Below are 26643 nucleotides of genomic sequence, written 5' to 3' on the forward strand. Positions count from 1 at the left end.
AACACAGTATAAATAAAATCTGTAATGAAGAGTGTGTAAAAACACAGCCGTAATTACACTCAGCGACATTTTTCGAGGCTGTCCCTCAGGATCAAGGATGGCTTTCTTCCACTCCAGTGAGAGCTCTGAGGCTTCTCACAAAGCCAAGGTGGGAACTGGAGACTCTACCATAGTGGGAGCAGGTAAGAAAGTCAGCTGTCATTATGTAGGGACTCTGTGGGCTCAGATGCTTGGTCTTGTGATTCACAATATCATCCAGAATATTCCTTCCCTGCTTTCAACATTCATGCAACAGAAATTCCCACAGATCATTGGGAATATCCTATTTTCATCAAGGAGGCTTTTGGCACTACCTTGAACCTTTTCCTCTATCCACTTGGTAACCTCTGACAGACCTCAGAACAATGTGCTCATTTCAAGAGTGTAAAGTCAGGCAAGCAAGCAGTATGATCTGCCTAATGCATATAATTGAGTTAAATTAGGGCCTTAATGTGCAGGGTGTGGGCCTGACATTAGTTCATACTCTGCTAATGAATTTGGAGAATTTTGCAGACCTTCCCAGCTGAGGCAATACCTTCCCAACGGCTGCTATAGTCAGTCCGGGTCTTAAAAACTGCTGCCCAATGAACCATGAATCTTGCCCAAGTTCTTTTTCTTCAAATACCCCTTTCCTGAACTGACCAAAGACGCTGCAGGCGTAGTGAAGGTGAAAATGAATTTCTCAAACACGAGAAAATCTGCAGTGGCTGGAAATCCAAAACAAAACACTCAAAATGCTAAAGTCCTTATGAAGGACTTAGCACAAAAATTAGACTGTTTAATCTTTTCCATAGATGCTACCTGACCTACTGAGTTCCTCCAGCACTTTGTGTGTGTGTGTTGCAGTGAATTTCTCCTCAGTGTCTGCCTTCTCTAACAGGTGAGAAATGGTAACTACAGAAGGTTCTTGCTGCCTCAGGGAAAGTCATCATCAGACTGCTCCTCAGTTGCTTTTTTGTAGTGATGAAAGGGCTGCTCCCCAAGCTTAATGTGGATTTCATTGATCTAGAAGCACAATAGATGTTATCTTCACTGCTCTACATCTCCATGATAAAAGCAGACACCACCACCAACCTCTGCACCTGGACTTTACTGACAAGGAAGGACTGTGGAGCACGCTCTTCAATTTAGATGCTCACAATATTAGTCTCCATCTTTTGTTTGCTGCAAACTATAATGATTCTGTGACGTTCAGCTGTGATGTGCCAGAATAGGTACAATATTTATCAATTTCTATTATGATAAATTTTAACATGTTTGCCACTGTGGTCGATCAATACAATGTAAATACAAAGAGACAATTTTCTTCCTTGTAATATTTACAAAGATCACTTCCATTTAACATGCAATGAGCAAAATTAAGTACTTTAAACAGGAATCCTTTGTTCAAAGATAATGTAATAATACAATCACACACACAAATTATGCATTTATAAATACAAACATAACTTATAAATAAATATGCATGGCAATGATTTATAAATATTACATGTGTAAAAAGTTAATGCTGCATGAAGAACATCCAGCGACAGACCTTTAAAAGGCTGTTTCAATTGCATTGTTTTAGAGTATCAAGCCAATCAAATGTGCACACAGCTGATGTTCAGTCTCATCATTTTAATTACTGGTTTGTTCAAAACACTGGATAAATTTACACCTGTATCAATACTTACCTACACGTTCATGCTTCAGTAGTGCATTAACGCAACCTACTACTTACACATGAAACTGCTGCCACAACAATATCCTGTAGGTGCTGAATATATTAAATCACTGGAACACAACTAAGCAGTCTACTCTATATTAATGGCAAGCAACTGGCACAGTCAATACACTGCACATTGAACATATGTTCACTTCAATCCCGTGAACAAAAACACAAGAGACAAAAGAAGTAGTCCGATCTACCTTTGCATCATTTCCATTCACAATCCCCAAATCTCTTGATTCCTTAAAGTCTAGAAATCCATTGAACCCTGTTTTGAATGAGTTCAATGACTGAGTAATCACTGCTCACCATGACAGAGACTTCTAGAGAATTGTAACCACTCAGTGAAGCACTTTCTCCTTAGTTGTGTGCTGAAGAGCCTAGTCCTTATTCTGAAATATTCCAAATTCGTCAGCCAGGGAAACATCTTCCAAGCACATCGAGTCCTGTAAAATGTTTCAATGTTCACATTCTTTACCCTCTAGAGCAGGGGTCGGCAACGTTTACCACTGAAAGAGCCAATATGGACCCATTTCCCACAGAAAAGAAAACACTGGGAGCCACAAAACCTGTTTGACATTTAAAATGAAATAACACTGCATACAACGGTTTTTTTTGCCTTTATGCTATGTATAAACAAACTATAATGTGTTGCACTTATGAAATTGATGAACTCCTGCAGAGAAAATGAAATTACATTTCTGCATGCAACAAAAACATTTTGAACTCCGAAAAAAAGACGTTGGGTTGAAGGTTACTCCATAGGTAGCCTACCTTCGATCGAAGAATTAAAAGAAAGCGCGCACTGGCGGGTGTCAGGCATTGGCAGTGGTGATGTATATTAATAGCGATAAAAAACACGTTGTAGCGGTGTAGCGGTACACGCAGCGCTAAAATAAAGACACTGCAGTCAAAGGTAACTTTATTCGAACTAAACAGCCTTGATTTAAAGCCTCCCTCAACCCGTCCCCATGGGTGCGGATGCTCCAAAAGACATGTACTCACAAACCCCCGTAGGCTATCTCCCTTAGCCAGAACGGTGGCTAATTGTGAGCTGGTTCGGATGTGCCAGGAAATGGGGTCTCCACAACGTTTTTAGATTGTACAAGATCACCATAATCTTCAAATTTCGAATTACATTTCAAAAACTAACAAACTACGGGGAGCCGCAGCACAGAGATCAAAGAGACGCATGCGGCTCCGGAGCCGCGGGTTGCCGACCCTTGCTCTAGAGAATATAGGCCTAAACTACTAAAACTGCCCTTTTTCATCCAACCTGCCTTTCCGGGAACTTATCTAGTGAGTCATTACTGTATTCTCTGTATGGCACGAACATTCTTTCTTTGGTAAGAAGAACAAAACTCTGAAAAATTATCCACTGAAATTCTGATAGAAGTTTATAATGTTATGAGGGGTAGAGATGGAGCAGACAGCTGATACCTACACCCAGAGTCAACTGTACATACTCTCTGGTGTGAGACGTTAAGGTGAGAGAGGCAAATTCAAAAAGATACTCAAGGCTATTCTTTAAAAACAAAAATTGATGGGTGTCTATCATAAACACGAGTAAGTCTGCAGACGCTGGACATCCAAATCAACACACACAACACGCTGGTCAGGCAGCATCAATGGAAAATAATAAACAGTCGATGTTTTGGGCCGAGACCCTTCTTCAGGACTGAGAAGAAAGGGGGAAGATGACAGAATAGAATAAAAGGTGGGGCAAGGGGAAGAGGCTAGCTGAAAGGTGATAGGTGAAGCCAGGTGGGTGGGAAAGGTCAAGAGCTGGAGAAGAAAGAATCTGATAGGAGAGGAGAGCGGAGCATAGGAGAAAGGGAAGCAGGACGGGATCCAGGGGGAAGTTATAGACTGGTGAAAAGAAGTAAAAGACCAGAGTGGGGAATAGAGAGAGAGGTGGAATTTGTTTGCCAATATTCATGCCATCAGGTTGGAGACTATCCAGATGGAATAGAAGGTATTGATCCTCCACCCTGAATGTGGCCTTATTTTGTTACAAGAGTAGGCCATGGGTCGACACATTGCAAAATGCTGCCTGGGCTGCTGCGTTCCACCAGCAATTTGTGTGCGTTGCTTGAATTTCCAGCATCTGCAGATTTCCTCGTGGTCGACACATTGGATGGGAATCGGAATTTGGCCACTGGGAAGTCCCACTTGTCGTACAGGGGCTTGAGGAAGTGGTCCCCCAATTTACGACAGGTTTCACCAATGTAGAGGAGACTGCAATAGACGACCCCAGCAGATTCACAGGTGAAGTGCTGTCTCACCTGGACTGTTTGGAACTCTGAATAGAGGTGAGGGAGGAGGTGTATGGGCAGATGTAGCACTTTGGCCACTCGTAGGGTTAAGTGCCTGGAGGGAGTTTAATGGGGAGGATCAAATTGATGGGCATCTGGAATACAGTGTCAGTGATGTTAGTAGAGGCACATATGATAGAGGTGTTTGAAAACCTCTTTGACAAGTATATGAATATGCAAATAGTAGAGGGAATTGGACTTTCTATAGGGAGTAAGGATTAGTTTAGTTAGAGGTTTAATTGGTTTAGCACAGTATCATGGGCCAAAGGACCTATTCCTGAGCTGTACTGTTTGAAATTCTGTTCTAATATAATTGCAAGAATACCCTTTGCACTCTCAAGCACACATAAAGACAAGTAGGAATTGGCAATATTTTTTTTTAAAACCATGATATTATATGCCAGAACAATTCTAAATGCTTTCATAGAACAGGATGTGATGCAATGGGATGTGATGCAAAGAAAACATGACTAGCACTCTTGTTAAATTTACAGATAAACAACTAAAACCACCTAGTTAATTGTGAGCATGCACTGTACTCTGCAAAGGCAGTATATACAAAAGCAATATGTGCAGCGTGCAGGGGTCAAAAGAGTGGGACTTCCAGGTAGCCAACATCTTAATTCCCATTCCAACTTGTCAATCCATAGCCTCCTCTTGTGCCGAAGTGAGGCCACCCTCAGGGTGGAGGAAAAACACCTTATATTCCGTCTGGCTACCTTCCAACTTGATGGCATGAATATCAATTTCTCCTTCTGGTAAACAAATCCTCCCTCCTACCTATTCCCCCCAATACCTTTACTACTTTTCACCTGCCTATTATTTACCCGAGTCCATCCCCTCCTTCCTTCCCTTTCTCCTATTGTCCACTTCCCTTTCCTATCAAAATCTTTCTTCACCAGCCTTTGAACTTTCCCACCTACCCAGATTCACCTATCACCTTCCAGGTACCTGCTTTCCCCTCCACCACCACCTTTTCATTCAAGACATTTTGTCCCATCTCTCTCAGTCCTGAAGAAGGGCCTCAGCCCAAAATGTCACCGTTTTCTCTTTTCCATCGATGCTGCCTGACAGGCTGAGATCCTCCACCATTTTGTGTGTGTTGCTTTGGATTCCAGCATTTGCAGATTTTTTTCGTGTTTGTCATAAAAATCATGATGTAGTTCTGGGAGCTCCTTGTCATGTTCCTCTTAGTATGGTTTCTCTATCAGTGAGGGAGTTATAATTATACAAGCTTTAAGAGGCATCATTGTATACCAAATAGGTCTTTAATGCCGGACTAATCTACTATACATCAAAAACCACATATGATTATGCTCATTATGCCTGACTTTGCTCCTAGATTTTGAAATAACTTTTGTGTAGACTTATTTCACATAACCCACCTTATATACTGGCTGGGTAGCCTCCAACCTGATGGCATGAACACTGACTTCTCTAACTTTCATTAATGCCCCTCCTCCCCTTCTTATCCCATCCCTGACATATTTAGTTGTTTGTCTGTTCTCCATCTCCCTCTGGTGCTTCCCCCCACCACTTTCTTTCTCCCGAGGCCTCCCGTCCCATGATCCTTTCCCTTCTCCAGCTCGGTATCACTTTCGCCAATCACCTTTCCAGCTCTTAGCTCCATCCCACCCCCTCCAGTCTTCTATCATTTCGCATTTCCCTCTCCTCCCATTACTTTCAAATCTCTTACTATCTTTCCTTTCAGATAGGCCTGACGAAGGGTCTCGGCCCGAAACGTCAACAGTGCTTCTCCTTATAGATGCTGCCTGGCCTGCTGTGTTCCACCAGCATTTTGTGTGTAATTATAACACTTGCTTTTTTTTTTAAAGTGCTTATATACTTGTACAGAGAGGGAGAGAGGCAAGAATGTTTTGCAGTCATTTAAACACAATATTGGTGAATTTATTGATTGGTGGTGCTTGCAATTTTCTTCAGAAGAGTATTTATATGTACATTCAGTAAGATTTTATTAGTTGCACCTGCTTGTCAAATATCATGTGGCAGCAAGTCAATGCATAAGAGCATGCAGACATGGTCAAGAGGCTCTGTTGATGTTCTGACCAAACATCAGAATGGAGAAGAAGTGTGAACTAAATGACTTGCCCATGAAATAATTGCTGGTGCCAGGTGGAGTGGTTTGAGAATCTCAGAAACTGCTGGTCTCCTGGGATTTTCACACACAACAATTTCTACAGTTTACAGAGAACGGTGCAAAAAAAAAACAAAATAAAACATCCGGCAAGTGGCCGTTCTGTGGGCAGAAGTGTCTTGCTAACGAGAGAGGTCAGGGAGAATGACCAGACTGATTCAAGCTGACAGGAAGGCAACGGTAACTCAGACACTGTGCAGTATGCGCTGGGGGCGGGGGGCGGGTGCAAGGGTCCTGCACAGGATAGCAAAAAGCTACAGAAAGTTGTAAAATTAGTCATCCCCATCATGGGTATAGCCTCCACAGTATCCAAAACATCTTCAAGGAGCAGTGCCTCAGAAAGGTGTCTCCTCTCATTGTCACCATCAGGACAGATTCACTTTTAGCAATTCAGGAACAGCTCCTTCCCCTTCCCCTCCGCCATCCAAATTTGAAATAGGCATGAACACATGACCACTACCTCCTTTCTTTCTGCACTATTTTTTTTCATTTAACTGTTTCATGTATAGTAATTGATTATTTATTTATTTGATACTTAACGTGTTTGCATTGAACTGCTGCCGCTAAGTTTACAAATTTCACGACATATGTTGGTGATATTAAACCTGATTCAGAGTCTGATAATCATGTGTTACAACAGCGGTGTGCAGAAGAGCATCTGTGAATACACAACACGTTGATCATTTAACTGGATGGGGTACAGCAACAGAATACCACACCGAGTTCCATACCTGTACCTAATAAAGTGGCCACTGAGTGTGCATTGGAGCAAGAGTTCTTTTACAGTAACAGTTACATTTGTAAATACTTTTAAGTTAATCTGTAAATAACATCCGTGTTCCAGTCACAAATATGGTCACTGTCAAGTAGTGATTTGCAAACTGTCTCTGCAGTGGAAACCACGGAGTAAAAGAGATGATTGTTAAATTGTAATCTCCTTTAATAAACCACTTTTAAATCCAAATTAAACTTTTCATTAGCACCATGTACATGTTGAAAGAGGAAGCCACCAACTCTAAATGGTGAAAATGCATAAAAAAAAGAACTTGACCACTTAACCAATGAATGGACTTTGAGGTTAGGTTGATTTACTTTAAATATTTAACCCTTAAGCTGCCAATAGGTCTAGAAAGATTAAAGTGCAGTATTCATCATTTTATTATCATTCTGAATCTTATTATTCACCACCGTGTTAACAACTGGCTGCAAATTCATGCCAGAATCCAACTTTTCAAGCATCCAAAGCCTAAAGTGTGAGTTGATATTAATGAAGCTCTGGGCTGCTCAAACGACAAGATGAGGAAATCAACAGAGTACTAGTGAAGAAATAGTGTGATTGATCTGGTTCGTCTTAGACTTTATAGTCGGGCACCTCTTGTTGGTGCCCAGAATGAACAAAGGGCAACATCCAACACCAACTTCAGCAACTTCCTGCCAAACTAAGAACCACAAACTCCCTTCACAGCTGCCCTATTAGAATACATTATCATTGTATCTTACCCCTATTTACTAGCACCTACCATTTCAAAGTAACTGTTAGTATTCTCTCCTCTAAAAAGATCTACTCTGTTCTTTGAATTACAATGTTCACCTCCAGCCTTTTCCTGTCCAACACTCCTAAAGGTATACCACACATACACTGATCACCTCCACAGGAAATCCATGACAATGTATAAATATGACCAAAATGTCTGTTCTTCTTCCCACCCTTATAAAGATACCATTTACTTCTCTCCGTTTCTTCATCTCCATCACATCTGTTCCAAGAATGAGGCTTTCCTTTCCAGGGCACCAGAGAGATGTCCTCTTCCTTCAAAGAACAGGGTTTCCTCTCCTCCACTATTGATGCTGCCCTCACCTGCATCTTCTCTACATCCCAGACATCCACGTTAATCCCATTTTCCCATCACCTTAACATTGATAGAGTGCATCTGGTCACTATCTACCACCCGATGAGCCTCCACATCCAACACATCTTTCTCTGCAACTTTCGCCATCTCCAAAGGGATTCTACCACCAAATTCATAGATACCTTTCTCCCTACACTTCGCTTTCTGCAAGGATTGTTCTGTCCATGATTCCCTTGTCCACTCCCCACTAATATACCTCCCAGCACTTATCCCTGACAGCAGCCAAAGTGCTGCACTTGCCCATTCACCTCCTCCTTTACCTCCAAACAGATCTTCCAGGTGAGGCAACACTTCACCTCTGAATCTAATGGGGGTCATCTATTGTATCCAGTGCTCCCAATGCAGCCTCCTTTTCATTGGTGAGACCTGTCATAAAATGGGGGACCTCTTCGTCAAGCACCTCTACTCCATCTGCAAAAACTTCCCAATTGCCAAACTTGTAAATTTTCATTCCCTTTCCTTTCTCACTGTCAGCTCCAGCTCTTTCCCATTCCCACTCTTCTCACTTCACCCATCACCTTCTGGCTATTCTTTCCCTTCCCACCACCTTTTTATTCTGGCATCTTCCCACTTCCTTTCCAGTCCTGAAGAAGGTTTTGGCCCAAAACATTGACTGAGTTCATCCAGCATTTTGTGTATGGTACTAGTCAATAAGATACTCTATTCTTAACAGTTTTAGTTAGGCTTCTATGTAATTTTTAATCAATCACACCATACTCCTATATCACCTCTCTATTGTTTCACTCTTTTTCTCGCCTATCCAACCATTGCCACAGCACTTCCAGCCAAGGCTTCCCTTCCCAAGCATGTGTTGTAGCCTCAGGGGATTATACATCTTCCAGCTATGCTGTCTACCTCCCTTATTCTCCCATGACTCATTGCTTACACTATCTATGGGCAATGGTGAGCTCTGACCTCTCTTTATCCCTTGAATGTGTCATGTCTGTCACATGGCTTATCAAATATCTTGACTTGCAGGAATAGCAGTTTCCTGTGGGGTAAACATGTGAAACTCTGAAGCACTTTTATTTACTTCTCACTTCAAGCTCCAACTTCTTGTTCCATTTACTCTCTGAAATCAAATCTTATATCGTAAGAATTAGGCCATTTGGCCCATCAAATCTGCTCTGCCATGCTATCATGGTTGACTTATTATCCCCCTCAACCCCATTTTCCTGTCTTCTCTCCACAACCTTTGACACAAACCAATCAAGAAACTATCAACTACAGCTTTAAATATAACCAATGTCTTGGCATCCACAGCCATATGCCAATGAATTCCACAGATTCACCACACTCTGACAGAAGAAATTACTCCTTATCTCTGTTCTAAAGGGACATCCTTGTATTTTGAGGCTGTGCCCTCTGGTCTGAGAGTCCCTTATTATAGGAAACATCCACTCCATTTCTGCTGTATCCTGGCTTTTCAATATTCAATAGTATTTAATGAGATCCCACTTCATTCTTCTAAACTCCAGCAAGTACAGCCCCGGAGCCATCAAATGCTCCTCATATGTTAACCCTTCATTCCTGGAATCTTTCTTGTGAACCTCCTCTGGACCCTCTCCAATGCCAGCACATCTTTTCTTGAGGTAGTAAATTGGATTAGACATTGGCTTTATGGGAGAAGCCAGAGAGTGGTCGTAGAGAGTTGCCTCTCTGACTGAAGGCCTGTGACTAGTGGAGTGCCACAGGGATTGGTACTGGGTCCCTTGTTGGTTGTCATCTTTATCAATGATCTGGATGATAATGTGGTTAACTAACTCAGCAAATTTGCGGATGACACTAAGATCGGGGCTGTAGTGCACAGTGAGTAAAGCTATCATGTCTTGATAGAAGACAGGGATCTGCATCAGCTGGAAAAAAGGGCTGAAAATGTCAAGTGTGAAGCTTTGCACTTTGGTAGAACCAACCAGGGTAGGTCTTATGCAGTGGATGGTCGGGCACTGAGGAGTGAAGTTGGGAGAGACTACAACCAGAGGCCATGGCTTAAGAATGAAAGGTGAAAAGTTTAAGGGAAACATGAGGGGAAACTTCTTCACTCAGTGGGCCGTGAGACGTGGAATGAGCTGCCAGCAGGAGTGGTCCATCCGAGCTTCGTTTCAACGTTTAAGTTTGGATAGGTACATGGATAGTAGGGAAATGGAGGGCTACGCTCCCATTGGAAGCAGATTTAAATAGATTTAGACATGGATGAGATTGGCTGAAAGACCTGTTTCTGTGCTGTACTTCTCTATGACTCTATAAGGGATGCAAACTGCTCACCATATTCTATGTACAATCTGACCAATGCCTTATAAATCCTCAGCAGAAGATTCTTGATTTTAGATACTAGTCATCTCAGGGAATACTGGGTCAAACAGTTTGCTGCACTCACAGAAACTCAGTTATCGAGGCTGCACCCTCTCCACAACTATCATAAATGTTTGTGCTGCAGTCTCTGATATTCATAAAGACTAACAATAAGAATGCGTCAAAAAATTTAAAAATATATCCATACTCTAAAAATCAATTTAATATAGTGGAAATAACTCAAATGAATAATTATAAAACTTTTTTTTTTACTTATCCTGACAACTAATGTCTTCTATTCATTTTAAATCAGCCTCTCGTGATAGCACAAAATTTAACCTGGAATGGGCTCACTCAGTGTTTGGGAAGCCCTCAGCAGTTCCTGCTGACCCATTAGACACATTGAGGAGTCCACCAGAGTATCATGGGGGTGCGGGGGGGGGGGGGGGGGGGTTGCTGCTGAAAGCTATAGAAACCAGGTCTTGATCAGCAATACTATGGTAAACCTTAGCATTAGGACTGTTGTCAGAGTGAAAGACCTGGCGAGATAATTCTATCACAAGGACAATAGCAATAATAGAACCTTGCACTTATATTATGTCTTTCACATTAAAAAATCATTCCAGGTAGCAAAATCCCCTCCATGTTCACTTGCAAAACATATTGCTGTTCTTTCATTACTGTTCAGTCCCGAACTGGAACTCCATAACTAGTTGCATTGTTACGAGTACTTTCACTGCGTGAATTACAACAGCTTAAGGGAACAGCTTACCATGTCAAGGGCAATAGATAATGGGGAATAAATGCAAGCTTTGACAGTGAAGTGCGTACACAAGAAGTGATAAAATAGTAACATTCTTCATTAGAACTGGGCAAAGAATGTAAGAATATCTTCAGTAAGTTCTCATCCCTGGTAAATAATATAAAACCCCAGCATGGTAAATGCACTCCCCAAGTAAGCAAATGCCAAAACACAACTTGATCATAGAAATGTACTACGTTAGAAAAAATATGCTAGAGGGTTTTTTCCCCATTTCTTTGCCACTCTTCCTCAATAATCTTACTGGCACACTGATGCTGTAAACTGTTCTTCAGCTTATATTCAAAAGCCTTTTAAGTGTGGAAAAAAACAAAGTTTTTAGACTATGATACTCAGTGGAAATGTTTTTTCTCCCCTCTATCTTGACACCTCCTAAATTCCAGAGAATACAACCTACACTTGTGTAATCTCTCCTCATAAATTAATCTCTGAGTTAGGGCACTATTCTGGTGAATCTTTGTAGCACTCCCAACAAAGTCAAGATATCCTTCCTAAAATATGATGTTTTATATGACCACACACTTCTCCAGGTGTGGCCTAGCCTGGGATTAGTATAACCACAGCACAATTTTAACATTCTCCTCAAGAACATTGATAGCTATGAAAAGAAATAAGGCTCCTCTCTTTCAAGACCACCTTTGCTTTCTTTATTTGATTTTAAAGCATTGTCCAGATACTATAAACTGTCAAGAGGAAAATGAAAACAAGATTTCTTTGCTTCCAATGTGTAGGCCACCCTCCTTATATCCATCCAGCTACTCTCCAACCTGAGGGTACAAATATCGATTTCCCCTTCTTGTAAATAAATCCCTCCCCTTCCTTTATTCTCCACTCTGACCTTTTACTTCTTCTCAGCTGCCTATTATTTATCTTTGGGTCCCCTTCTCCTTTCCTTCCTCCTATGGTCCATTTTCCTCTCCTGTCAGAGATTTTCTTCTCCGACCCTTTACCATTCCCATCCACCTTCACGTATCACCTTCCTTCTCAGTCCTGAAGAAAGGTCTTGGCCCAAAAAATTGACTGTCTATTCATTTCCAGAGATGCTGCCTGACCTGCTGAGTCCCTCCAGCATTTTGTGTGCGTAGTTATATTGTTCTCTTCCCTGTCAGTTTTCTCTCCCGTAGATACTAGATCATTGTTGGCTTACAGATCTAGCAGCTTGTCAAATATTATTTTACTTAAATCATCATACTTTAAGCCTAAAACATTGAGAGTTGGCTGAGTTCATGGGAACCCTATGTGCACAATTTGAGTTCCACCACTGGAAAGCTGGATCTCTAGACAATTTTCCCCTTCTAGCCCAAGAACATAGGGAATAAGAGTTGCCAAGAAATACAACCTCAGATTTGATTACTGATTTGCCTTAAATTTTCCTGGTATGTATGGTTTGATATTGCAAGAGGCAGTGCCTTTATCTACTATTCCTCTAGCTGAACCTCTGCCAATAACTACATTCATTCCGTGACACAGAAGTTGTTACTTTTATACCACTAGCACTCTGTGTAAAGAGGAAATTCAGCCCACCCAATGAGCAGAGACAGCAGATGCCACTGTCATCTCTGAGCAAAAACATACACCCAGATTATAGCAGAAACTCTATTTTGGTCACCTTTGATTTTAATTTTTAATAATCTTCAAACTTGCTACTAAGGTCCAGGCCTGTATTATATGTGGGCAATTGTTAGCCAGTAAGATACTCAATGTCTTTAAAGTCCAATATTGGAATCATCAGAAGAACTTATGTCATATCTGATTCCTGAAGACAGTAGTTGCACGACACCTAAGCTAACACGCCGGTACACCTGTAAACCTGGCCCAAATCACATCCCATCTGGGTCATGCACAATATAGGTTCATAGTCTAAAATGATGGCTTAATTTTCATTTCAAACACAAGCGCCTTACGTTTTGAACATGATAACTTTTTTTCCTTGCTAGCAATTCTTCATGCAAATATTCATCTCCAATTCAATTGTTTCAATGTCAAATCTCTTTTACACAGATATCAACAGCAAGAAAGCTAAATGAACTGATTAAAAAAAAAGCTCTCATGTTAGAAAGAAAACTCTCATTTTGACCGATGTCACCTTACAGAGGGAATGTTTCTGCAGGTGTAGATGAATGTCATTAGATAATAGAAAATATGCAAATGTACCACAATCTCAGTTTTGATATGTACAATCAAATGAATTCCATTACTGTACAGTAATGACTTAAGCAGCTTATAATTACTAAAACAAACTGGGCTAATAATACTTTACTGTTCACAGTGAGATAAATGAGCTCTTCTATACTGTTATCACAAATGCAGTTTAAATAGCATGCCATACTCACGCATGGAATAAGAAAGCAAGCTGAAAGTGAGCCTACATTATAATCTTTAATGTATTGATGGTGACAAATGATAGACCATCAGAATGAGCATTTAATGTTTTTGTACCTATGAAGGAAAAATTGAATATTAATGTGGTCAATCATAATGTCATTTGTGAAACATAATATACTCACTTCGCATTTTGGTGAAGTTGGTGTATATTTTTGTGGCGGGGGATCATTTTTTTCGTGCATCCACTATTTAGTTCAGGTTTTCTATTAGCTATCAATCAATGTCATAGTTGTGGCAGATCCCAAGTTCTTATTTGATTATAACATTACTGTGCTTTGGAAAACTAAAAATGAATGTTTCAGTGAGGCAAAACAGATTAAAAGGTAGCAGAAATCTTTACAATTTATTTTAAACAAAACAATTTGCAACTCAGCTTTTTGCTTCCCTGACAATAGATCCAACAGCAACACCAGTGGAAGTAATCATTATCTTAGCTTTAGCGCTAACTGTGGAAGCCATTGGGGAAAAAGAAGCTCGCATTCCTGGTGACTTGCATTTCTTAAAAAGAATTCAGCTTTTATTTTGATAATAAGTTAAACTTGGAGGGGGACCAATTATCAAAATTTTATTCAATTTTTATGAGTTTGGCTCAGTTAGTTGTCACTCACAAATAAATTTTCCCTTATGCCAACATCAGCTCCTAGAAGCTTATCTGTTATTTTAGATTTCATATGACATACTGTATAAATCAAGTAAAACATAAGAAAATATTCAGGGTTATGTATTATTGTATGATGTGGTAAAACAACCCTTAAAAAAAGAAACAACTAAAAATAAATGGCTGCTCAACAAATACTTCTTTTTCAAAAAGGACTATAGACACCATCAATCATCTGCAAATATCTGAATGCATTCAATAAACTGTATTTGGGTGCCACAGTAATGTACAATGCTATTACAGCTCAGGGCATCACAGAGTTTAGAGTTCAATTCTGGCATCCTCTGTAAGGAGTCTCTAAATAAACAAACAAACATAAACTTAGATTGAATAAGTTCTCAGTTTGGGCATTCGTAGGAATAAGTTAGAAAACCAAGAAAAATACTACAGTACTCATAGTAGACCTTTAAAGACCAAATTGTTGCAGCTACTGACCTGGTAACATCAGGAAACCTGATTGGAAAGTATAATACTTGGCACTTGGGTCTGATGAGCTTCTCAAGATCTTTGGGCCGATGATCGGGAATGAGTTTCATGAAAGGGCCAATGCCCGTTAGGAAGGATTCCATATTGAATGCAGAATTGAACACCACCACATCAGCCACCAAGCTGAAAGTTGAAAATTAAAACATTTTTTTTTTGGAAAGTAAAGATTTTAGAGCAAGATTTGTTTTTTTAACAGCTAGACTCCTGATCTAATTTGTTATATAAAATACTATCTTGAAACACAGGTCAAATAATGAGAAGTCTTATTTTTCTTATCTGCATGCAAGTCACTCTTATTTAAATCACTGTGGTTTCCACAGCTACATACAAAGTTCTTTAACCTTTAAACAACACATGGCTGCTTTGAAGTTATAAGTGTTTCCCAGATGCTTTGTTCAGACCTTCTGCAATAAGCAATCCAGTTGTGGTTTGAAGGTATTTTCAATGCACTTTGACAGTGATCACATGGACTCTGAACTAGAACAAAGAGCTCTGCTCACAGTTCATGTGCATTATTTTACTGAGTCCAGTAGTGTTAATGGAGAATCTGCCTACAGGGACAACGTACAGTACTGTGCAAAAGTTTTATTTTTTATGTATGTATGATAGATAGAGCTAGGGTACCCAAGACCTTTGCACAGCACTATAGTAATTTTATGTATTGCACTGTACTGCTGTCAGAAAAGAAAAATCATGACATATGTGAGTAATGATAAACCTGATTCTGATACGGGTCTCTATTATCACTGAGAGTGGGATGGGGGCAGGGAGAGGGGGGAATCATGGTTGGGAAAAGGGGAAATTGAGGGGACAGAGTGGGAAACACCAGAGAGACATTCTGTAATGATCAATAAAGCAATCATTTGGAATCAAATGACCTTGCCTGGTGTCTCAGAGTTGTGTGTGTCTGCACCTGTGCTACCCGCCACCCCCCCACCCCCGTCCTTGGCATTCCTTCTCTGCCCCGCGGCACTCCACCCCCATCATTCCCAACATCCTTTGCTCCCATCAGATTTACAAACTCGCTCTCATCTCCACATCAATAAATAAAGTACTGTGCAAAAGTCTTAGGCAGCCTAGCTATAAATATGGGCCCACGACTTTTGCACTGTACAGACAGCTTTGCTTCAATGCATTAGGTCTGTTCCACATTACAAACTCCGCACAATTATAAACACCCCCTCATTCATTTTCTTTCTGCATTATTATGATACATAAATATATGTGTCAACTGTTACTTGTCTTGATCCAGAAGCTCAAAATACAATTGAAATGTTGTTTCTCCATTCAATTACGTTGGGTTTCTTTCCACGGTGTATTCAATGCAAAATTCAATGCTATTTAAGAGTCATTAACAAGTACAACACTATTGTTAGGTGGATCCAAATAGCAATATAACATTGTCTGTACAGATGAAGAGTAGCAACAGCTTATGTTTATTACAGACATCAAATTACTTTTGTTTGCCAAGTAAACCATTGAATGAAAGAACAAAATGGCCACGTAAAGAGGGTAAACTAGTAAAAGTCTTTAAGAGTCTTAAAAAACTTGATAAAGTTGAAGAAGCTTTTCATCAGCTTTTGAATTAACAATGTTATAAAAACCAATGAGCTTTACTATCATTATTCTGTGAAATTAAGTGTACTTTCGGAATTCCTGTGTTTGCATGGTTTAACAGAGGTATCCCAAAGTGATCCTTGGGACCTCCAATTTGTCACCTTATAACCATAGATTCAGATGAAATCACTTTAACAAGAACTCTGAGACAAAAACAGCCTGAAAATTGTAAAGTTTTCTACACAAGGTGTAAGTAAGATGCAAATGATGAAACAAACCATAAAAAGATCAGTAAATCTAATGACCCAAAAAGTTGTACAAATGTGGAAATGCCAAACACAGAGTGGTTGACCATCACAGAAGCATTTAGGGGAAATGTGAGAATGGGATCAGCAGATACACTGATGGTGGAGGAGACTTAAGAAACATGAGAGAACTGAATTGTCAGCTTCAGTGTCAGAATACTACCCAATTCCTTGTAACAAATGAAATTTCTTGGTGTTCACCGGGCAGAGAATCTCACCTGGTCTCTCAATACCACCTCCATTGACAAGAAAGCCCAGCAGCATCTCTACTTTCTGTGAAGGCTGAGAAAAGTCCATCTCACAGCCTCCATCCTCACCACATTCTACAGAGGATGTATCGAGAGCATCCTGAGCAGCTGCATCACTGCCTGGTTCGGGAATTGCACCATCTCAGATCGCAAGACCCTGCAACGGATAGTGAGGTCAACTGAGAAGATCATCGGGGTCTCTCTTCCCACCATTACACCACACGCTGCACCAGCAAAGTTAACAGTATTGTGAAGGATCCCACACACCCCTCACACAAACTCCTGACATCTGGCAAAAGACATCGAAGCATTCGGGCTCTCATGACCAGACTGTGCAACAGTTTCTTTCCCCAAGCCATCAGACTCCTCAATACTCGAGTCCAGACTGACATCTACATCATTTGTTATTATATTGTAATTTGTCTTCTATTGTCTTGTTTATATAATTATTGTACTGCCCTCCACTGTTTTGTGCAATTCATGTAGTCCTGTGCAGGTCTGTCGTTAGTAACAAGTACAACACACTGGAGGAACTCAGCAGCTTGGGCAGCATCCATGGAAACGAGTAGTCAACGTTTTGGGTTGAGACCATTCATCAGGAATTCTACCTGTAGTCTAGTGCAGTTTTTTATGTTGTTTTATGTAGTCTAGTGTAGTCTTGTGCTGTCTAGTGTAGTTTTGTGTTTCATGTAGCACCATGGTCCTGGAAGAATGTTGTTTCGTTTTTACTGTGTACTGTACCAGCAGTTTATGGTCGAAATGACTTGACTTGATGTGCAGTAGTAGTGTGATCACTCCAATCGAGTACCATGTTCTCCCAAGGGGTTGTCTATTGGTGACTAGCTGAAATGGTTGATCTGGGATCCTTATAATCCGGTGCAGTGTGGGCACGAATAAATGGTGGCTGTGGCGAGTGGTTCGGTCTTTTGATTCTCCTTCAGTCTCCCCTTTTGCAGCTGCTGCTTGTTCTCTGTGGGACAGTGCAGGCCGCTCTCATGTAGCACAGCTCCCTCATGAACAGATTTCCTCTATGTGTATCTACTGAGTGCAATGTCTTCCTAGTTTTTTTAATGTAATGCTGTATTTCTTCAGGCTGACAATGTTATCCTTGATGCATTTATTTTGCCCACCTGGAGCTCACTGACCCTCCTTTAACTGGGAGTAAAGGATCTGTTTGGGGAGACAAGAGTTAAGCATCTGAGTGATCATAAGACATACATCACAGGAACAGAATTAGGCCACTTACTCCATTGAGTCTGCTCTGCCATTCCATCAAAGCCGATTTATTATCCCTCTCAACCCGTTCTCCTGCCTTCTACCTATAAACTTTGACACCCTGACTAATCAACTTCCACTTTAAATATACCCAATGACATGGCCTACACAGCCACACCATAACTGATCTATCAGAGCCGACTTCACTTTATCGTGGAGGAGATGTTGTACAATGATATAATTTAGCTCCACAAAGCAGGATTTAAAACCTTGCAAGGATATTTCCCCATCATAAAATATACACCAGAGAATCTGCTAATTAGTTTCCAAATTGTATAGTTAGTTGTTCAAATCAGGAAGTGAACACATATCCACTCATCTTCTATAAGTTTTTTTGCATAACATGCCTTTATTATAGAGGAACTTTTAACTCTGGAAATCATACCCATGTAATCCTAAACCTAAACATACAGAAACAATTAGAGAATAAATAACTTGAGTATAAAAGTTACAGAAACTTTTTAAACTAAAAAAAATGAACAAGGTAACAAAACGTTGAATAAAAAAGATGACACAAAAGACAAAGCAGTTAAGTGATTTGGATACTTTAGGTACTGGGGAAGGAAAAGAATGGAGTTCTCAGAAACCTATTACTTCTACATAAAAACCCGGTCACAAATGAGCCTGCGTCTAGATTGGAGGCCAACACACAGCTGGAATTCCTTAGGCAACTTGCAAATATCAAGGTGGTCCTCATGGGAGAAGTATGACCATCAGCTTCCTCTGGTACACCAGGTCTTAAAGTGGAAATATGCCCTCAGATTTTCAATAGATGAGCAAGATAATTTCAGTATTAGTCTGTTAAAGAATTTAAGAAGGTCTACATGAAAGTGAAATGATGTTTGTGGATGGGAGCGTTCTCAAGGACGCAAGGACACTAAAATATTATGCAAGGACACTAAAATATTTCCCTCAGATATAAGGAAAAGCAAATAACACTGGGTCTGAAGATTAAAGGCAAGAGAGAATTGAATATGGCTGAAATTACAAGAGAAGCAGTGGGGGAGGGGTGGAGAACTGGAAGGAAGTTGGATTCTCATGGCCAACTCTAATCATGGAAGTTATCAAATTGTAGTGATTTAGAAACCATAGTGTGGGAATATGAAATGCCTGCTTTGAAAACAGCAACAAGTTATAAATATAACATGGAACCCTTGGCTAAATTGCAGAGCTCATTAAAATTGCATAAAGGCCATTGGTGTGGAAAGAGAACGAAGCACAAGGACCCCTGCCATAACAATTTTTGAGATGCTGTAGTTTTTAAATAGTGGCATTTGCTTTCGTCGCTTCATCTGTCCCTTCTTAATTTTGGAATCTAGTCGCTACTAGCTCCTACAGTTCAGTTTGAGATTCGGATGGTTCCATTGTCAAACCCCATCCTGCTACACTGCACATTGCTCGAGAAGCTGGACCGTGTCAAGAAGCAGCACGAGAAATAAACAAAAAGGCAGAACAAAGATGTTAATATCGAGTTCATATGAACTGTCGTTTTGTTTACCTCTAATTCCTTTACAATCCCAGCTTGTCAGAAGATTATTACAGCAGAATATATTGCCACCTGAGAGTGTTTCTGCTATGGGGAGCCAAAGTTCTGTATCCCTTTGTTACACAACATAATTGAATCCTAGGAACCACAACGGTACTTTTCCAAGAAGCCTTATGTATGAACGTGTGTTTCTGTAAACCACAGATGAATCAAATGATATTTGAAAACTCTTATCCCACTTGTTTTTTTATTGCTTGTTTAACAGATTAATCTTAATAAAAACAGAAGCCAAAAAAAAAAAATAGAGTCAAGGAGTACTGCAGTACAGAAACAGGCTTTTCAGCTCATCTAGTCCGTGCTGAGCGACTTGTCTGCCTGGTCCCATTGATCTACGCCAGGACCATAGCCCTCCACTCCCTTCCCATTCATGTATCTTTCCAAATTTCTCCTAAACGTTGAAATCAAACCTTCACCCACTGCTTCCACTGGCAGCTCATTCCACGCTCTCACCACCCTCTGAGAGAAGACATTCTCTCCCCTAAAACATATTACCTTTCACCCTTAACCCATGACCTCTAGCTGTAGTCTCAGCCAATCTCAGTGGAAAAGGCCTGCTTGCATTTACCCTATCTATGCCCATCATAGGTTTGCATACCCCTATCAAATCTCCCCCACTCTAGGGAATGAAGTCCCAACCTATCCAACCTTTTCCCATAACTGAGAACCTCAAGTCCAGGCCCATTCAGCCCCTTGGCCCTGTTCTGCCTTTCAACGTGATTGTGCTTCATCTCCCTCAACTGCATTTATTGTCCCTGTCCCCATTTGCCTTGGTTCTTCTAACACCTTGACATCAGTTGATCTCTGTTCTGAATCGAATCACGTGCCCCCGTTTTGGAAATTACTGACACTGTCCTACTGGCATCTTAGCACATATATCAGAGCTGCTCTTAAACTGTGGCAATCCATTTTGAACAGACTTACAAAGGAGTCACTGGATGCAATCAAGAATAAGATCATAAACACAAGAGATGCTGCTAATCCAGAGCAACACACACAAAATCTTGGAGGAGCTCAACAGGTCAGGCAGCACCAACAATCCACGTTTTGGGCCAGGACCTATCATTGTTTGAGAGAGTAAAAAACTGGAACAAGAGTTTCTGCTATTCAGTGATATATTACACTTTCTTGAATAACTGCCAATATAAAATGTTGGTCAAGACCATAAGACATAGAGGCAAAAATAAGGCATTCAGCCCATTGAGTCAACTCTACCACTGCTTCATCGCTGATTTGTTAATCCTCTCAACCCCATTCTCCTGCCTTCTCTCCATAACCTTTGTCACCCTGATTAACCCAAGAACCTATCAATTTCTGCTTTAATGACCTAGCCTCCACAGCCATGTGTGGCAATGAGTTCCACAAATTCACCACCCTCTGGCTTGAGGAATTCCTCCTCAGCCCTGTTCCAAATGGATGGCCCTCTATTCTGAGGCTGTGCCCTCTGGTCCTCAACTCAATCACTGATGGAAGAATCCTCTCCACATCCATTCTATCTAGGCCTTTCAAAATTTGAAAAGTTTCAGTCATTCTTCTAAACTGCAGTGAGTACTGGCTCAGAGTAATAAGCACGCCTCATACATTAACTCTTTCACTCCTGGAATTATTCTCGTGAACCTCCTCTAAAACCTTTCCAATGTCAGCAAATCTTTTCTTACATAAAGGGCCCAAAGATGCTCACAATACTCTGTGGGGCTGACCAATGACTGACAAAGCCTCAGCATTACATCTTTGCTTTCATATTCTAGTATTCTCAAAATAAATGGTAACATTGCATTTGCCTTTGTCACCTCAAACTCAAATTGCAATTTAACTTTTTGGGAATCTTACACTAGGACTCCCAGGTTCCACTGCACCTCTGAATTTCAAATTTTCTCCCCATTTGGAAAATAGTCTACTCCTTTATTCCTTCTTTCAAAGTGCATGATGCAACACTTCCCTAACACTATATTCCATCTGCCACTTCTTTGCCCATTCTTCTAATCTGTCTATATCCTTCTGCCGACTCCCTATCTACATATTTTTATTTTGTCTACAAATTTGGCCAAAAAGCCATCAATTTCATCATCCAAATCACTGACATATAACATGAACAGAAATGGTCACAACACTACCCCCCACTAAACACCACTGGTAACCAGCAGCCAACCAGAAAAGGTCCCTTTATTCCCATTCTTTGTCTCCTGTCAAAAGTTCAAAGTAAAATTTATTATCAGACTACATACGTATCACCACATGCAACCCTAAGATTCTTTTTCTACAGGCATACTTAGCAAATCTATAGAATTGTAACTGTAAACGAACTGTGCAAATGCAAATATAAATAAATAGCAATAAATAATAAGCATGAAATAACAAAATAACCAAGGCCTTAAATGTGTGTAGCTATCCCCTTTTGTTTGGCTGAGGGGTAGTAGTTCTTCTTGAACCTGGTGGTGTGAGTCCTGAAGCACCTGTACCTTCTACTGATGGCAGCAGCGGGAAAACAGCATGGCCTGGCTAGTGAGGATCTTTGATAATGGATGCTGCTTTTCTATGGCAACATTTCATGTAGATGTGCTCAATGGATGGGAGGGTTTTACCAGTCAGCCAATATCTTTCCTGTAATGCCACAGGCTCTTATCACGTTAAGCAGCCTTGTGTGGCAACAACACTGACTGGCTCTCCTTTATCTATCCTGCCTGTCATTTCCAACAGAATTCCAACAGATTCATCAGTCAGGACTTCCCCTAAGGAAACCATGGCCTATTTTATCATGTGCTTCTAAGTAAACCCAAAACCTTATCCTTATTAATGAACTCCCAACATCTTCTCAACCACCCAAGTCAGGTTAATTGGCTTATAATTTTCTTTCTTCTATCTCCCTTCCTTCTTAAAGACTGGAGCAAATTTGTAATTTTCCAGTCCTTTGGAACCATTCTAGAAACCAATGACTCTTGAGAGATCATAACTAACGTCTCCAGAATCTCTTCATCTACCTCAGAACCCTGGGGTGTAATCCATCTGATCCTGGTGACTTACCTGCCTTCAGACATTTCAGCTTCCCAAGCACCTTCTCCACAGCCAGAGCAACGACACTAACTTCTGCCAAATGACTCTCAAATTTCTGGCATTCTGCTGGTGTCTTCCACAGAGAAGATTGATGCAAAATACTTATTAAGTTCATCCACCATTTCTTTATCACCCATTACTACCTCTCCAGCATCAGATATTCACTCTCTGCTCCCTTTTACTCTTCATAGATCTGAAAAGTTTTCGGTATCCTCCTTTATGTTATTGGCTAGCTTACCTTCATTTTTCATCTATTCTCTCCTTATGGCTTTTGGAGTTGCCTTCTGTTGGTTTTCAAAAGCTTCCTAATCCTGTACAGTACCTTCTCACTAATCTTTGCTAAATTTTATGTCCTCTTTTTTGCTTTTATGCTGTATTTGACTTCCCTTATCAGCCACAGGTACCTCATCCTCCTTTTCGAATACCTTTTCTTCTTTGGGATGTATCTATCCTATGCCTGCCAAATTGCTCCCAGAAACTCCAGCCATTGTTGCTCTGCCATCATCCTTGCATGTTTTCCCTTTCCAATCTCTGCCAGCCCTACCTTATTCTGTATACCATGTGTGCTGAAATATGACTCCTTCAGCCCTGTATTCAAATGGTTCTGTTTATTATCACCGAATGTACACTACATACCACCTGAAATATCTGTCTTTGCAAACATCCACAAAAAAACTGAACCCCAAAAGAATGAAAGACAGAAGAATATTAGAACCCCAAAGCCCCCTCTACCCTCTCCACTGCACAAGCATCAACACATCACCTCCCCCTTCCCTTTTCATCACCTTTTCCAATTTTGCCCCTATGTTACACTTCAAATCAGCCCGACTGCCATTTTGACCTATCATCTAACTGTCCTTCCTCACAATCTTACTGCACACTGCACCTACCTGTATGCCAACTGCTGCATCCTCAGCCAGATTACACTTTCCCATCCTTCTGCGAAAATTATTTAAACCCTCCCAAACAGCTCTAGCAAACCTGCCCTCATGGATACTGGTCCTCTCGGGTTCAGACGTAACCTGTCCTTTTTGTGAAGTTCATACCTTCACCAGAAGAGATCCGAAGGATCCAGAAATTTAAAGCCCTGACCCCTGCACCAGTTCCTCGGCCACAGATTCATCAGCTAAATAATCCTATTCTTACATCACTGGCACAGGGAGCAATCTGGAGATTACTGCTCTGGAGGTCCTGCTTTTCAGCTTTCTACCCAACTCCCCAAGGGGTGTTTAGGGGGATTGGGCCGGAAGCAAAATAAAAACTACAGCTGCTGGGAATCTGATACAGAAACAGAAAACCCCTGCAAGCAATCTGCAGATCAGGCAGCAGCTAGAGAGGGAGGAAAAACAGGGTTACATTTCAGCTCAATGATCTATCAGAGGATTGGGTTGTGCAGTGAAGCCATTACTGTCAAATGTCAGGTGGATGGTAAAGCATAAATATGCACACAGAAGATTACAAGATTTTGAATTGCAGGGAAGCAGCTTACAGCCAAAAATAGTGGATTCAACATGAACCTGCACCATTGGGACTGGAAAAGGGGGGGGGGGGGAAATCACATTTAGAGAATATTAAAGTTATCAATCCAGGTCAAGTAAATTGATTAAGAGTCATAATGTTGAAAGTATTTAATTGTTAGGTTTTGAAAAAAATGAACCATTGCAGATGTAACAAAGAGATAAAATAATTAACAAGAACTTTAAATAAATATAACACATGTAAACAAAAAGGTCCAAATAAATATGATGGTGAAAACTATTTCAAAATGAAGCCTTTTAAACAGGTTGTGATTATGGGCAAAGTGAATAAAGTCTAAATACTTTATTTTTTATTTTTATTTAGTGATACAGTGTGGAGCAGGCCCTTCCAGCCCTTCGAACTACACAGCCCCAGCAATCCCCTGATTAACCCTTGTCTAATCACAGGACAATTTACAATGACCAAGTAACCTACCTGGTACCCTCTTTGCACTGTGGGATGAAACCGGAGCACTGAGGGAAACCTATGCATTCTACAGGGAGGACGCATAGACTCCTTACAAATGGCACCAGAATTTAACTCCTAACCCCGGAATGAACAGTGATATAATAGCATCAAACTGCTACGCTACCGTGGTGCCCTTCATTTTAACAAAAAATGAATTACTAATATTAAAAAAAAGAAACTGAAATTGTCAAAGGCAATGACAGAATAATTCATTGAGGGTGGTGAAGGTAAGTTACCACAAACACAGAGGTTTGCAAAACTCAGATTCCAATCAGAAACGTTTCTGCTGTGCTGAACCTGAGAAAGTACAGAGATAAGCTAGCGGTAATCACAATGTGCCGCTGCTCTGCTGAGGAAGTCTAACAGAAGTGGCAGCTGCACCCGTAGTTTTCTCTACAAAGGAATTCAAAGTAGTGGAGACATGATGCAAAACAATGAACTCATTCAGTGTTCCAACTTAATCCATGCTGCGAGGAAGCAGGGGCCTGCAGACGTACTATTACAACATTTTCAATGTTGCAGGGTGCAAAACTGAAAGCTCACAGTACATGATCACATGCAGGAATCCAGTACAAGCCCAGAAAGTGATCTGTGGGAATTATCAGTCAGTGGGCGCATGGAAATACAATCCGTCAATGCTAAGTATGCATAACTAGATCTTCATTTCAACGACTGCTATTTCCTGCATTCGGTTTTATTTCTGAATTGGAATCAGAATCAGGTTCAAGATCACTGGCATAGGTTGTGAAACTCATTGTTTTGTGGCAGAAGTACAAAGCATTGCATGACAAAAACCTATAAGTTACTGTAATACATATCTTTTTTTTCTCACCCCTTACAGGTGGCGTGTTTGTGTATTTTTCCCTTAATCTAGGTTCTCTACCAGAGGCCTGGGAGCTTAAGGCTTTGACGCAGTATCCCTGCTATCCCTAGTAGTGCTATCTACTGGACTGAGATCTCAGATGTTGTCCTGGGATTTGCTGGAGCCACTCTCGAAGTCCAGGTGTCACAGCTGCAAGTGCTTGTATCACCACTGGGATTACTCTGGCTTTAACCTTCCACATCCTCTCTATCTGCTCTTTGAAGCCCTGGTATTTCTCCAGCTTCTCTAATTCTTTCTTCCTGATGTTACTGTCATTTGGGATTGCCATATCTGTTACTGTTGCTTTCTCCTGTTCCTTGTCCAGTATTACCATGTCTGCTTGGTTGGCCAGTACCTGCTTATCAGCGTGTAACTGGAAGTCCCACAGGATCTTAGTTCAGTCATTCTCCTCTACCTTCTCGGGGGTTTCCCATTGGACTTGGGAGTGCCCAGTCCATACTCAGCACAGATGTTCCTGCACACAATCCCTGTGACTTGGTTCAGTGTATGCTGTCCCCGCCTGCATTTCACAGCCTGCTACTGTGTGCTGAATGGTTTCAGGGGACTCCCTGCACAGTCTGCATCTTGGCTCTTATCGGATGTGACAGACCCCTGCTTCTTGTGTTCAGCGCCTGTTCCTGTGCTGCCCCACATCCCTGCCATTTCCAGCCATCAGTTGGACTTTCTTATGTCAGCCACCTCAGATATCTGGCGATGGTGCATCCTGTGCAGTGGCTTGTCCTGCCATGGCCGCTGGTCCTCTAGCTCTGCTTCGCCCACTTCCATTTCCATGTCCCCTGCCTGCTGTCTGAGGTATTCTCCTAGCAGGTTGTCCTTAGGGGCCATCTTTCTGACATATTCATGGATGTTTCACTTTTCTTCCAGGACTATGGCCGTGACACTGTCAAGTCCTCATCCTCCTTTATTTTGGTGGGTGTACAGTCGCTCAACGTTGGACTTTGGATGGGTCTTGAGGTCAGCAGCTTCCAGTTTGCTCGCTCCTTGGCCGGAACATTTTTGTGGCTGGGTATCTGATGACTGGTAGGGA

The 26643-nt window shown here is 41.0% G+C and overlaps 1 protein-coding gene across 3 annotated transcripts in view; it reads right to left on the minus strand.

Annotated features, from left to right (window-relative positions):
- Positions 1 to 26643, minus strand: part of gtdc1 (glycosyltransferase-like domain containing 1) — a 373767-nt gene that overhangs the window by 212898 nt on the left and 134226 nt on the right. For all 3 annotated transcript variants that reach the window (XM_059970257.1, XM_059970254.1, XM_059970255.1), the window contains exon 6: positions 14718 to 14891. In XM_059970257.1, coding sequence (XP_059826240.1) covers positions 14718 to 14891 — 174 coding nt within the window. The remainder of the gene's footprint in view (positions 1 to 14717; positions 14892 to 26643) is intronic.

This window comes from Hypanus sabinus, chromosome 5 (assembly GCF_030144855.1).
Source record: "Hypanus sabinus isolate sHypSab1 chromosome 5, sHypSab1.hap1, whole genome shotgun sequence".
In the NCBI taxonomy this organism is placed as follows: domain Eukaryota; kingdom Metazoa; phylum Chordata; class Chondrichthyes; order Myliobatiformes; family Dasyatidae; genus Hypanus; species Hypanus sabinus.